The sequence below is a fragment of the Buteo buteo genome, chromosome 10, assembly GCF_964188355.1.
Source record: "Buteo buteo chromosome 10, bButBut1.hap1.1, whole genome shotgun sequence".
Classification (NCBI taxonomy): domain Eukaryota; kingdom Metazoa; phylum Chordata; class Aves; order Accipitriformes; family Accipitridae; genus Buteo; species Buteo buteo.
In genome coordinates, this window is record NC_134180.1 from 35,886,331 (window position 1) to 35,900,846 (window position 14,516).

General features: G+C 41.1%; 1 protein-coding gene across 1 annotated transcript in view; it reads right to left on the bottom strand.

Moving 5' to 3' along the window:
* The window catches only part of AGBL4 (AGBL carboxypeptidase 4), a 957,921-nt gene that overhangs the window by 87,345 nt on the left and 856,060 nt on the right, over positions 1-14,516 (bottom strand). The window contains exon 10 of the mRNA XM_075037073.1: positions 2,522-2,684. Coding sequence (XP_074893174.1) covers positions 2,522-2,684 — 163 coding nt within the window. The remainder of the gene's footprint in view (positions 1-2,521; positions 2,685-14,516) is intronic.

A 14,516-nucleotide genomic window follows, 5' to 3' on the forward strand; every position in this document is an offset into this window, starting at 1 on the left:
CATTTGTTTTGGTCTCTACATGGAACCAGTATTCTGAATGTGGGGTGTGATCTGCTTTGTAGTCTCTGTTCAAGGCCATGGGTTCCCTGAATTTGAGGCTGAGTCTCAGTCTGCACTTCTTAATCCAACACTAGAAGATTGGAACGATTCTAGCCTCCCTGATCCTGTTTCTATTAAAAACAAAACAAAACAAAGCAAAACAAAAAACTCCACAACCCAGTAACATCACAGTGGGATGAACAAAGTTGTAAGAAATACATCTTTGAAGGCAGATTTTCTGAATACTTGCCCTATCAGTTCACAGTTTTTGGGCTCGCTGTATTTTCTTCATTTATTTGCTTGACTTGCTGCCTGCATGTAGCTAGATAGCTAATAGAAGCATGCCTGTCCTTGGAGGCCAATATGAGCTGACTGGCTGTGTCTTTGGTTCAGGTCCATTAAAAAATCTGAGCATTAATTAATCACTGACTTGCAAATAGCTTGGAAGAGCTGTTCAGGCTAAATTGGAACGTTCTGCAATTGTTTTACTTTTGGTCACAGGCACTTCGGTGATATGAAACTTCTCCCCTGCCAGGATAGGATGTGCATAAATCCAGCCACTCCTGTGTTAGAGCAGACCAGCCTAGAGACTGCTTCAAGCAGCTCCATTTCTTTCTCTAACTAGGAAACTGCACACATGAGGAAGAGCTGTCATAAGCAGCACTCTTGATAGAATCCCTCCATTGAAAAGGAAATAATGAAACCTACCAGGGCAAAATGCCAGTGGAGTGTACTACATGGGCAAAGAGCCTTCCCTGCTTGCTGTCTGCCAGGCGGGTCAAAGCCAGCTTCTTCTCCTTTTTCACTCAGCTAGGTGAAACCGTAACTGTAGAAATCAAGCTGCTGCTTGAGCTTTCCATCCATCACCACCAAGAAGGATCTCTGATCTGGGGCCTTTTTTCTGTGCCCTAGCTGTTGATGGTCACAGTGAATGAACTGAGAATGATGCAGCTCTGTCTGCAGAAGGCAAGCCAAGCAAATAGAGATGTTAGACCCCACACCTGAAACCTCTGTAGTGTGAAGCACAAAACAAAAATCTTCATGGAAAAGGACACTAAGCCAGCATGACCTACAAGTCGTGAAGAAAAACATATTCAAGGGAATCATGATCTCATTTGCATAGGGACTCTTCCCACTCCTCACTGCAAAAACTGTTCTTGATAAATAAGGAAGATAAATAAGTAGCTGTCAGTACAATGAGTACTAAGTGAGGAGGAAAATTAAAGGTGAAACTAAGGCACATGTTCTTAAAATGCCAAAATGCCAACATGAGAAAATAAATACTTACACCTAACAGTAATGACAATTTTTTCTTCAGTACCAAGATATACTACATATGTGTATGTTGCAAGAAGGTATTCCGTGGAAGTAGTTAACCTTACTGGGCAAAAAAGAGCTTGTATTCCAAATGCCTAAGTCTGATAAGTCACCTTAATATATTCAACCCTTTCCTTCCCCTAAATTTCACTTTCAGTGGAGAAGTCAAACCAGAAAACCCCAAATGATTAAGAATTACTTTCCCTGTTCCCTGTTCCTCACTCCTATTCCCACACAGTGTGTACATATGCATGGATGGTGAAGAATTATGTCTCATACAAGTTTCCCCCTTGCTACCCTAAAGCTGTAAACCTTCCCCGACTTCTAAAATGCAGTGGAGAGGTAAATAAGCAATCACCGCTAATCTTTCTCCCTCTGCAGTGTTTCTAAACCTGTGGAAATTCCAAAAGCTACCAAGATAAAATGACAAAATGAAATAACACACCCAAGCTTGAAGTATAGGCACAGGTTATTTGAGTGAGCATGGTGACAAAAAGAAAAAGAAAAACATAAAAACAGATCATAAGACCAGTCAGAACAATTCTACAAATTGTTGATACGTTGAGATAGCCAGGTGGATATGTGTTTTTTGAGGAATGAGACATTGCTTCTATTTGAGTGCTCAAAAATGCAAACGACTTTGTCAGTTTTGTTTGCAGAGGTCGCTTTCCATTTCTTTGTCAACCGGTATTAAAGACCTGGCCCTGGGGCAGCTGCAGAACCTAATGGATCCTTTAGAGTCTTTTGGCTGTGATTCAAAGGCGGAGAAGATACTCTAACTCAGTACCAACGATGCACTTTCAACTTGCTATTAAAACAATAATACAAACACAGGGATAATGAGAGAATAAGGAGAGAAATGAAGAAAGAAATGGAAGACTCTGGAAGGGAATGGATCACAGGCTCTCTACAACTAGTTTCTATAACAAGTGTGTGAGCCAATCTCCTACAAGAGGGAAATGGCTTATTTGATCTAATATGCCTTTCTCTTCTTGAATTTCCACAGTATGGAGAATCAATACAAGGGAAATTAAAGCATCAGGAGCAGACTCACATTTCCACTTGTGTGTTCCTATCTCAGCAAACTCTTATTAAGATAGAAGTATTTACCTTAAGTGCCCAGTTCACGTGTGCTGCAAGAGGAGGAAGGATTTCAAAAGGATACATGCTTCTTCTGTGTAGGGGACAGCAGAATTAGGTCCACCCAATATGTAGCTGTAGAATGAGACTTCCAGAGTGTAGCAGTAGGATGTATCATTTAACAGCCCACCAAGAAAACGCCGGCCTGTTCCTGCTTTCACAGCATCTCTGTTGAATGATGTACTGGACTGCAGGAGGAAGAACACAGAGACATGAAGAGAGTTCATGTGTGGAATAAGGGAAGGGTTGGGAAGGAGTCTGATAAAATAGAAAACAGTTAAATTCACATTGCCAAATCTCATTTACGCTATGTGAGACTACACTATTTTTTGAGCATGGCCTGGAGAGACCATTAATGGAAACACAGTTCTGGCACACAGACTATAAATAATGCCTTGCAGACTTTTACAGAATTAATCTCAGTTCGCTAGTAACACCAGCTTTTCTCCTCCCCTTTTGGATAACACAAAGAAAGCCTGTCATATGCATGAGTTGAAAGTGAACCTTCCAGACCCTCCATTCTCAAAAGTTAAGCTGGACTATTATTTGGATATTGGGTTCCTTCTCTCTGCTGCATTCCCCTGTATCATAACCATTGTCCCCCGCCCCTTACCCTGGACTCTTTTAAGCAAAGTAGAAATACAGTGGCATTTACGTTTTAGTGAAACTTTCTCACCTAAGACATTTGACTGGTTCTTAAATTAGGTCACACAAATTTCCACTTCACTAACTTAAATGTTAACTGGGTGTTGCTCTCTGGGTGGAAAAATATACTGCATTATTTTACAGCATAAGCAGCACAGTATAAAAGGCAGTATTTTGTGCTATTACTGAAGATCTGGCTTTAAGAACCCTACAGCTTTATGACTATTCATTTGAGGGGTGGAGGGGAGGAATCCAAGTATTTCCATAAATGAGTTTTAGCTCTCCTTTGAAGGCGTGACATCCGGAGACTAAAGGGGAACTCATCTTCAGGTTGATTGAAGTCTCAGAGCTTGTTCCTACCAACTAGACAGAAAAATGGATTCTGATTTCATTTTAGTTATCAGACTCTATTCACAACCTCATAACCATTAGACTGCGTCAATCTGGGCTCAGCACAAGATAGTGACCACCACAAAAAAAAAAAAAAAAAAAAAAGAAGAAAGAAAAAGTTATGCAACTTGGATCTGTTGCATAAAAGGCCTTAATAGCTCCTGCTTTAAGGCTTTTATGTTGCCAGTGAAACATAAAGGACCCTTAACATAGCTTACGGTTCAGTCATTGTGCCCACGGTGAATTCTTTGAGCTATCCAGGGTCCTCCTATTGAGCCTTAAGGCTAGTATCTTTTCTCGCTAACACAATGTTAGTATTTATCAAGTCCATCTCTTTTCCAAAACAGGGAAAATAAGATTTCTTCCTTATTTAAAAAAAAATAAAAATAGATGCAATGGTTCAAAATGTAGAACTTCTCTAGACTAAGAAAATCAGACTAATACTGAAATGAACAACAATTTTGGATGAATAGTTTATACCAGAAGATATAAAGAATGGAAATACCTGTGGGTTTATTAACATTCTGAATGGTTTGAAGTCTCTCTCCTGTTATAAAAAGGAAGGCTTTCCAGGTTAATTAGAAAAAGATGGAACTGGGTTTCTTATTAGCATTATATATAGGAGTTTCCAAATGCAACGTGTTGTCTTTGTGGTAACATAATATTTAGCTTTGTGGTAAATTGTACACAGAATGCATTCTGCTATGTACATATCATATAATTTCCTCCAAATTACATGGCAGAAACCTTGAGGATATTCTGAATAACTATGGGACAGGGAGGTAAAGTGCTTATAAGGACTGATGGGGAAATTAATTGTTAATTTGATATATGGAATAAAATACTTAAGGAGGTCTACAAGAGGGAACGTTCTCTGACTTCCTGCAAAAGAAGCCTTCAAAAGACTACTGAGACCCTGAAACTGAGGGAAGCTTTGTCTTCAGTTAGAATTCAGAAACATAAAGGAAGATGATCAGGCTCTGGGGATTGCTTCATAAGTCAAGTAAACATCGATTTCAATGGATCGTGCTTCATGTTCAAATGAATGCCTGTGGTGCAACTTTCAATGCATGAAAGCATCAGCTGATGAATATGGGTGTATGGAGCCAGCTCAAAGGAAGAAGAAAACAAACATGTCAGAAGATGGTATTGTGGTTTGTGAGGAGAAGCATCACTCACAAGGGGAATGAGCTGATTCTATGGCTGTGTTTAGCACAGTGAAAATGAGGAATATGTCAGAGAAGTGATTCAGGGCAGACATTAAGGACAGAAGTATTCCAGTGATTAGGAGACTCAGTTACTGATATGGAGTATCTATGAAGATTATGGTATCTCATCAACTATGTTTAAGAACAAATTGGACAAGTATCTGCTGAGCATAGTTCATGTCTTTGGGATACAGTTTGGACATGAGGTCCCTTTCAGCTCTATTTCCCGTTATTTCAGTTATCAGGCTAGAGGAAGGTTATGAGTTGAATTCCTCATAGATGATTCTTGAGATAAATCTTACATAATATTTTCATCACAGTTCTTGGCACAGTAAAGGAAGACCATGCCAACAAAATTTGCTGATGACACACTGTGGAATGAATCATCATTATGGAGGAGGCTCTGAATATCATACCAAAAAAAAAAAAAAAAAAAAAAAAAAAAGGCAGTGGGATGACTTTGAGGACCGGAGTGATAATAGTCTGAAACTCAACTGCACAAGTGCCAGGTCATGTACTCAGAGCCTAATAAAAAACAATCTCTGCTATAAGCTGAAACCTCATCAGCTGGAAATAGATGAAGAGAGAGTCTGATGTATTACTTCACTGAAGTGATTTTTGCTTTCTGGCAGAAAATAACTCAGAGTTGGGTCTAGTTATTGGCAAAATTATACTTGCCATATTTCAAAAGTGAAGCATAAGTAGTTTAAATAATTGGAAGAAGGTTTTGTAAATGGCAGAAAAAAGAAAATGAGATTTGGATCTTTCCAGAGTTTCAATTTTTATAATGCTATTTTGTGGGGTTTGGGGTTTTTGGTTTTGTTTTGTGGGATTTTTTTCTTTTTTTTTTGGGGGGGGGGATGTTTGTTTAATAGAATAGTTCTAATTTCAGCTGTGCAAAATTACTTGAAATGGCAATGGCATTAATAAAATCGCCTGTTCATTTCTTTGTCAGGTAGTGCCACACTTCCAGGAATAAAAAGAAGCTGAACCTTCATTTAGGTGCATAAATGTAGATTTTGGAGGTTAACTTTGTCCTCATTTTGAAAAAAATCTGATGTCATAGACCAACTTGATGTCTTGAGTAAAAAGTAAGATCTCTGATTTGACTCAAGAAGTTTGGGGTAGAGAAAACATAAAATAAACCTTTCAAATATGAACACATGCATGTTTTGATACAGCAGCTTGGGCTTGGCTCTAAAGCAAATGCTATATGCCAGAATGTGATTTGATGTTTTAGACGAAAAGAAGAAAATTAGTTAAATCTTCTTGAATCTGTAATGACAAGGAAGGGCAGCAAGTACTTGCTTGAGTCCAACCTTCTACCCACTGTTTCAAGGTGAGATAAATGGAGTGGAGAAATAAACAGGCAAAATTTTGACTCCTCACCAGAACTGATCTTGACAACTGATAATGCTCAAACAAAGGCTATGAAAAGCCATGTATTATCATGGCAAACAAAGAGCCTTTTGCATGCACATTTAATTAATCAAATTGTAATCTGGGGAAAACGGGGAGGGGATGGGAGGAGGGGGGCAAAAGGGGAGAAAGAACACAGATAAAGTTGTCCGCAAATGAGTCTCTTGCTTTTCTGGGAGAATCTATTGCCCTAAACTCCTTGCAAAGCTGAACTGAAGTCATCATTAAGCAAATGCACTGAGCAGGCACAGCAGGAGAACAGCTAAACAAATATTTATTTCTCCAAGGCTGAATCGCATGGGAGTGTCAACAACAGCAACAGCAAAAAGTACAAAGTCTGGAGGGTGGGAGGAAACGCCAAAGACTTTGAAGTTCTTAAATAGGGATATCTGTACAAAATCAACAGTAATTCGTTATTAAAATGCACAGATACATTAAAGCTCACAGAAGGACTCTGTTTCCCAGATTGTGTGAGAAAAATTCAGTGAACAAATAGCTATCTACAGGGTTAGGAGGTGCCAAGCAACAAGAATCCAGTGTTGAAAGAGCAGAGCAGGAAGAATGAAGGATTCCCGCACTTTCTGGTGGGAAGAAACCCATCAGAAAACTACACCTGGATTTCACACACACTTGAGAGCCTTAAGATGTGCTGACCCTCTCTCTACATCTCAGGCATTAGTGGCAGCTTCCCCAGGCCTTCCTACCAGATTTCATTCCTCCTCCACATGCTATGCTGAATACCTTCTGTATGACCAGTTTCCCCATTGGGAATGACAGTGAACAGCCAGGCAGCACAAAGAAATTTGTAAACCAGTTGGACCTTATTCAGACATTGCAACAGACAAAGAGATGTGTGGAAGGAAATAAGAAAAAAAATTGCAAGCAAATACTTTCTGGAGTGATCTCAAAGCAGAAAAAAAATTTGGCCCTTGGTTAGACCTCTCAATGTACCAGGACCCCCGTCTCTAGGGCAGTCTTGTCTCTTGGCTGGTAAGGACACTCTCTACCGCACAATGTCTCTCCTCAGTGAATTCAGCCCGCTGGTAGCTAGCTTACAAGCTCAAAAGCTTAGGCAGCTCCTGTATGGCTGAGGGATACTCTTGGTTTCTCGGCACTGCTCCATTGTCCTGCTAACAACTACTGAAATGAATGCCCTGAGCAGTTGATATTCATAAAGTAAGAGCAGGCAGTTTACTGATTGCCTCTGCATGCCTGTATCAATCTATCACAAGAGTGGCTCCAAAAGACCAAGAAGGTAAAACAATGCATTTCTCACATATCCGAGACTGAATTTTCCCAAGTCCACCCTTTGGCACCCTGATGGACTTGGAATCTGAGTGGTTCTGCTTGGTGGGACCTCCTCCTCAGCTTATGTGTGACTTTGCAGGGGACTTGACTTGCTACAGCATCAGAAAACCTCAGGTTGCACAAAAGGAAAACTTGAAGGCAAAACCCGGTAAATCTGGGTCCACTGTTCAGTGGAAGAAGAGATGCCAGAAAGGGCTGAAATGTCAAGCAGGCTCAGTGTCCAGCCAGTGATGGATGGTAGCTTCAGTTCTACATTTCACTGATGGTAGGGCAAAGGGACAACGTACAAAAGGGTGTTTTCTCATACAGGGCTTGTTGAGGAATGAATCTTTGTCATCTTCTGAAATTGCTCAAGACATTAGGGAGAAAAAGGATCAAGGTATGACCACAGTGCAAGTCAGACCTTGCCAGGTTTGTAGCATAGGAACCAGGGTATAGACTGCACATCACTTATGATCAATCCTAAGGTGTTTCTCCAACCCAGCAAGAAAGGAAACAACAAAGTACAAATGACTCAGAAAGTAATTAGGAGAGAAATCAGCAACCAGACAGAAATCTGGTCACAGGCTTTGACAGATTGAGAAAGATTAATTTCTGATGTAGCGAGGTCTAGGAGGTTCCTGAAATCCAACAGATAGATTTTACCAGCTGTTCACATCTACTGCAACACAATTGATTGTTTGTGTGCCCATGGAAAGAAGTAGCAAACTGCATATATTTTCAAAAACTTGAGCTCTAGTGTGCACATGAATGTTTCCCAGAAGATCATTTGTCCTCACAGAGTATCTGCATGAAACTCAAAATAAAGAGATCTTCCCATTTGCTGATATAGATAGATGATGTAGATCCAGGAAATGTTTTACAAAAGGACGTAGCATGTTCAACTGCATGCTCACAAGAATCAGAGAATCATGTTAGAAATCCTTCCTGGAGAACAGCAGAGACATGAACACTAAGAGGATTCATAATTAGAGAATGGTTTCATATTACAACACATAATTAAAAATATGCTGGATCACCCTATGCCATTTCCTTTTGGGAAATAAGCTGTATTTTGCAGCTGAGGCTAACTATTCCTAAAAAAACCCCAAACCCCCAAACCAGAAAAACTGCCTGCATTTTGCTTGTTCTGTAGTTGAGCAATAAACCCTTTACCTACTGGGGTAAACTGGGATTATGCATACAAATTGCTTCATGTTCTTCACTTATCAGCACCAGCAATGGCCAAGTGTAATCAGGACTCAATTACAACCTCACCAGAGTTTTCTGCTGATGCTGCTCTTATAGCTGAAGAGCAAGCTTTTCTTCTAAAAGAAGATAAGACCTCTAAAAGAGGTCTGACCTCTATGAGCCTTCAACTCTCTGCCCTAGTGTAGCAAAAAAGTGATAATAAAAGAGTTAGTAGTTAGTGCTCTAGAAAAAAGGAATGACACACTTGTCATCAAGGAAGAATAGACGTGCCATTGGGAAATGGACTGGAGCCCAGACAATGTCAAATCCATCTTGGTGAAGAGTTTTACAGTATCAGCTATAACTCACTCACTCTCATTTTCTAGAATGCTTTATTGAAGTCTGCAAAAGTTAGAAAGAGAGCGCAGCAATGCACTGGCTTTGAAATCTTTGTCACAGAAGATTGTAAATAGCAATATCACAAATTGTGACTCTTCTGTTTGCCCCTCTACAGGGTGGTCTAAGAGGGATGCAACTGGCAGCTCACTTTCCTCATATGGATAGAGCTAATTACTGCCATGGTGTGCCCAGCAATCACTGCTTTGACCCTGCCGTTCTTGCAGCCAGTAGCCCATCAAGCTATTTTACAAGCAAAACTTTTCTCCTTATGTCTCTGGAAGCACTGAGGAAACTTCTCACTTCAAAACCAACTTAACTCTCTCCTCACACCCACCTCTCACCAGCTCCATTAACTCTCTTAATAGACTGGAAAGCATATGTGTTAGTGTTTTTTGTGATAGACTATCAACTCCATGCCAACTGGGTCTGGAGACTTGGAAATCATGGCATTTGGGAGGCTTCTATCAGGCAGCCTTCTTCCAATTTATTTTACAAACAAGCTGCAGCCAGCATCTGAAATGTAGATGGGATTATTTAAAAAAAAAAAAAAAGATAGAAAGAAAAAAAACATCCCAAAGGCAGAAAGCTGATCTGAAGGAGGTAGCAGGCAAAGAGGAAGGATTCTGGGAGCAGAGATGTGGTAAAATGAGAACAGAGCTCAAAATTACTCCCTGATTCATCTCGACTTGCAGCTTTGCCGTGTTTCTGATGCACAGGAGGAAAAGGTATTTCATCTCAAAATCATTTGTGACTACTGAAATTCAGGAAAAGAAGGTTTTGAAATGTTCAGGATCATTTCAAAGAGGGATTCCATTACTTAGAGTTTTTCCAGATCTCTTAGGTACAGCCAGATTGGACTGATATTCCTGTGAAAAGGGCTCACTCGCTCTCACTGACAGCTCTGCAGTTGACAGGATTTTGTTTCATAACTTTTGTGCCTAGTAGGAAACACTGAGGTGGGCAGCAAACTTTGAGTTTAACAAGGGAATATTCTCTGAACTAGAATTTTATTTGCAGAAAACTGAGAAAAGGCGTGCAGAGAAGATCTGAAACAGTTTGACCTGTCCTAAGAATGTGAGAGAGAAAAGCCTGAAACTGAAACCTAAAGACCAAATAGCCTGAAATCCTAAGAGATTTTCACCATTCTACTACCTGTCTCTTTTTGCCTTCTTCCTCCTGCTCAGTGGAAAGCAGACAGCAATCACCCTTTCTTAAAGGCAGCATCACATTGTAGGAGTACCATGAACACAACCTGCCTAGCACCACATTGTCAGGCTTTAAAGTGCAATTCTCCTCAGAGAAATAACAGTTTAAAGGTACTTTGTCACCACACACACATCTGCTCCCTGAGGGGCTTCATTATCCCTTTAATGTGTAGTGAAGGAATACCAGATCTTTCCCCCTCCCCATCCCTCCCAAGTGTCTTTCAGTCATGCCTGCTTAAGTTTGCTGATAAAAACACATATTTGCATGGTCATTAGCAGAGGGCTTGGAAGGAGGGAGCTTTATAAGCTCTCAGTTTATGCCTCAAAACCAAAATTATCAAATGAGCTCCTTTTTTTGAAACTCTGTAGTTGGAACAGCAACTGGGTTTCATGCTTCAGGGTTTCAGTTGTTCATCTGCGAGAACTACAATAACTGCACTTTTTTTTTTTTTTTCCACTGCTCATTAATATCTATGCTCTGCTCTCTACAGTGCTCTGGCATGCAGCTCCAGGACTGATGGAGGTCTCTGCAGCCTGCTGCCTGTCTCTGCACCTTGTACCAGTAACACTGGCAGCACCAGTGCAGGGATTTGGCCTGCATTTTATGTTCCCCAGAATTCATCCTCACATGCACTGAAACTGGTTGTACTCGCAGCTCCCACCTCACAGAGTGCTACAGCACTGAAGATGCTTATGGAGTTCACTGGCTTCACCGTAGAAGCTAATGCAACTGGAACCCAAATCAGCAGCTCTTCTGAGAGAGCTTCTTAAACAACTCCCAGCAGCTAAACAAAGCAGGGTGGTGATGTCCTTACCTGAGACCTCCACCAAGTCAGTCAAGGGCTCCCCTACAGAGTTGAGCAGCCCATCACAACCTACTCAGAAAAGGCAGCAGAAGGAGGCAAATTTCACCCCATCCTCTAAACAAACCTCAGTTGGAGCTCCTTGTGCCGCTACATTCCGCCACCCCAAACACACACACACACAGTGTACTGTTTCCCAAAACATACTTCGCCCAGTCCTCTCAGCTCCATCTTCAGTGAGTCTGCTTCTCCCTGTCACCAGAAGTGCACTTGGCCACACGCGACAATGTCACCTACTCAACCATTAACCTATGCACAAACCAATCATCCATAAACCAGAGAATTAGTCTGGAACTTATCTCCGTTTAAAGAGCCAGCCCAAGCTGTGACCAGTCATATACACAAATAAGGAACCTGCAAATGCTTCAGGGTAATAATGAAGATCCATTTTTTCCCCCATTTTTTACTAACAGCAACCTCTGCTTCTCAGAGCACATCCTTCCCCAAAGATGCCAAAGCTGGCATTTCCTAGTCTAAGCTCTACAGAATAATCACACCGTTTAGAATATAACTCGTGTCTCTGGAGTTCTCAGTTTCCCTATTTGTCAGTAGAAAACGAGACATTTCCTCAAAATGTACAATAAAATAGCCTCTAGCAATAGCCTGCAATGCTTCTCTTTACAGTAGTTTTATGAGTGTGTGTGCAGTCTCCTGGGAGTGCTTTCATAATCATTTATACAAATGACAGAAACTTAGGACAATGAGAAGCAGAAAGGGAAATACAGCCATCATGCATGCAGTTGCTTTGAGTAGTCTTTCTGCAGAAAAAGTGTTTTGCTCTGTGGCAGAGATGTTCTGCTCACTTGTAGGTCTAAATCAGGAGATTACAACCCCTCCTAAGGAGGGGCAGCATGCTGTACACTGGTCCCAGAGCAAACCAGTACAGCCCATTGCTCAAACTCCTGGGCTCTCTCGCTGCTCCGGAACAGTTCTCTGAAACAGACTTGTATTCTACATATGTTAAAATAACATATAGTTAAAGAGGTAATACCCAGCAAGAGATCCTGGGAGGGGGACAGGTGTCCAGTTCTTAACCGACTTTCTACCTTTTTCACAGCACGGTTTGTCCCAGCTGGGTGAAATTTGCAGCACTCTGCAAGAGAGGTAGCTTGCATTTGAATGTTAAGGAGCTCCTTTCATTTGTGCTACTCTGAGGGCTGTCACCTGCTCCCAGCTTGTTGACATTAGGTAAGAGTAATGATGGTCTTTGAAAATACACCATAAAATTGCTATGAAAACTTGTTTCTTCTGTGGATATTCAAAATTTCTACCTGTTTGGGAATGGAGAAGGGACTGTCAACTCTCATATGAACAAACAACACAGCAAGAAGGTACTGAAAGAAAATCCACTTACTCAAACACTCCCCCCCCCCCCCCCCTTTTCTTTGCAATACAAATTAATTCAACCCTCTGTATAAAAAGAGGAATGGACTGGTTGGCACAATGTAATAGAGCAGTTTCACTTAGCTGTGACTCTCCAGAGGACAGAGTTCTTGTGAAACCAAGACCTATAATGCTTAGAAGCACAGGCTTTACAGTCTGTGCCCTGTGCCACCAGAAACATGTTTCCTCTCTCCCCTCATCCAGCCTCCGGAATAAATAAACAAACAAACAAACAAACTTATGGAGCAACATGTCCAAGAAGCAGCGAGCAGAAATGCATCCCAGAGGGTTGCTAAAGCATATAATAGCTGTATTTGTCTTCCTGGAAATGCCCTGGTACAAGACAACAAAAACGAAGGTAGGATCATTTGTTGTGCTCAGGTTTTAAGAGATTTCTGAGTAGATCTGTTAAGCTTGCATGATGTTAACGAAACCTACCTGAATGCAACACCTTTTGTCTTTCTGGGACAAGGGTCTTTTTTGCTGAAACAGCAGAGAGGTGCTTAAGAGACGGTGGTGCAAGTGAGTATAGATTTCACTTCAGGGTGAATTCTAGGTCTGACCAACTTGCTTGCTGCTCCCCCTTCCGTGCTCAGCCACATGCAACACAAACTGGTTCTTTATTTTGGAACAGATTATTGGGATTTGCTCATTCATTGTTCTTGAGCTGTTATTACCCCCCAGACACTTGTGCCAGCACTTCCTTCAGACATGGCCCAAAACGCACTGGGATTAGTAATAGGGATCACAAGACTAAGAGGGAGATGTCCAGCCAGGGTAAGCGATAACAGCTCAGCAAGGCTCCCATGGGTAGATGGGAGGAGGTTTCCTGGAAGGAACACATCTTCTCTAAGAAAGCTTGGATGGATGAGGGGGGTGCTACGGAAATGAGAAGAATAGACAATAAACAATAGAAAATGTAGATAGATTAAAAACTTTTCCTTGGTTGCTCAATTTTAGATATCCAGGCTAAAAAAAGCCAAAACAAACCAACCAAACAAAAAACCACAACAAAAAGTACTAGGGCAACTCATTCCATATCTGAATTTTCTCATATTGCTGAGACAATGATAGTCTCAAAAATATGTTTTAGGTCACAGCATTATGGCACTGGGGTTAACAACATGTTTCCCTAAAGGAAACTGGGTGGCTTGTTCAGAGACTTCACTGTTGAGTGTGTAGCGTGGTGTAAAACATAAGGAACTCCTGACAAAGAAACCAGACTGGCACTTTGGAGACCTGGGTTTTATTCTCCGATTTCCTCAAGCGAGTCACTTCCTACCTACTCTCTGTCTCTTTCCCAGCATGACTCTTGGAGTTGTGGACTTTCTCAGTAGTTACCCAGTGCCCAACATAACAGGACCCCAAGTTTTTATCAGGGTCTTTGGCTAACCACGGAACACAAAGGATGACAAACAGTATTTCTAAGAAAGGTGCTCTGCTGGGAGGTTGAATACAAGAAAATGAAATGAGAACTCAAAGGTATCCCAACTACCACAAGTTCGGAGTCCAAAGAAAAAAAAAACAAAACCCAACAAGATTAAGCCAAGTACCTCTGGCCAGTCTTTCTCCTTTAACTGCAAAGAGAAGCAATCTTTACAAAGTGATAAAGCCATCCAAGAATGGCTGTGGTTATTTCTTTTAAATGAACCAGAGAGAACAGATGGTCTCCTCTTGTACTGTCACAAAGGTCAAAATTAGCCACCCCTAAGACTAGCAGGTTCTTGAAATGCTCAAGTGCTTGTGTCTGGTTGGTATGACTAATCCTCTCTCCAGAACACAAAAGGTCAAATGAAGAACACCCCTCCAAATACTGCAACAACTCCTAGCCATGGCTGATGTGTAAGGTACTCAGACATGGTGTCAACAGCTGCTCCTAAAACCCAATGAGTCAGCCTTTCAAAAGAGCTTGTCAGCTCTCCCTGTTAGAGCTTTCATACAGATTATATTTACTCCCCAATGTTTAAAAATATCCTTCTTAAACCTTGAAAATATAAAACGTTTTCCTTGCAGAATTTGTCCTTTTTCCC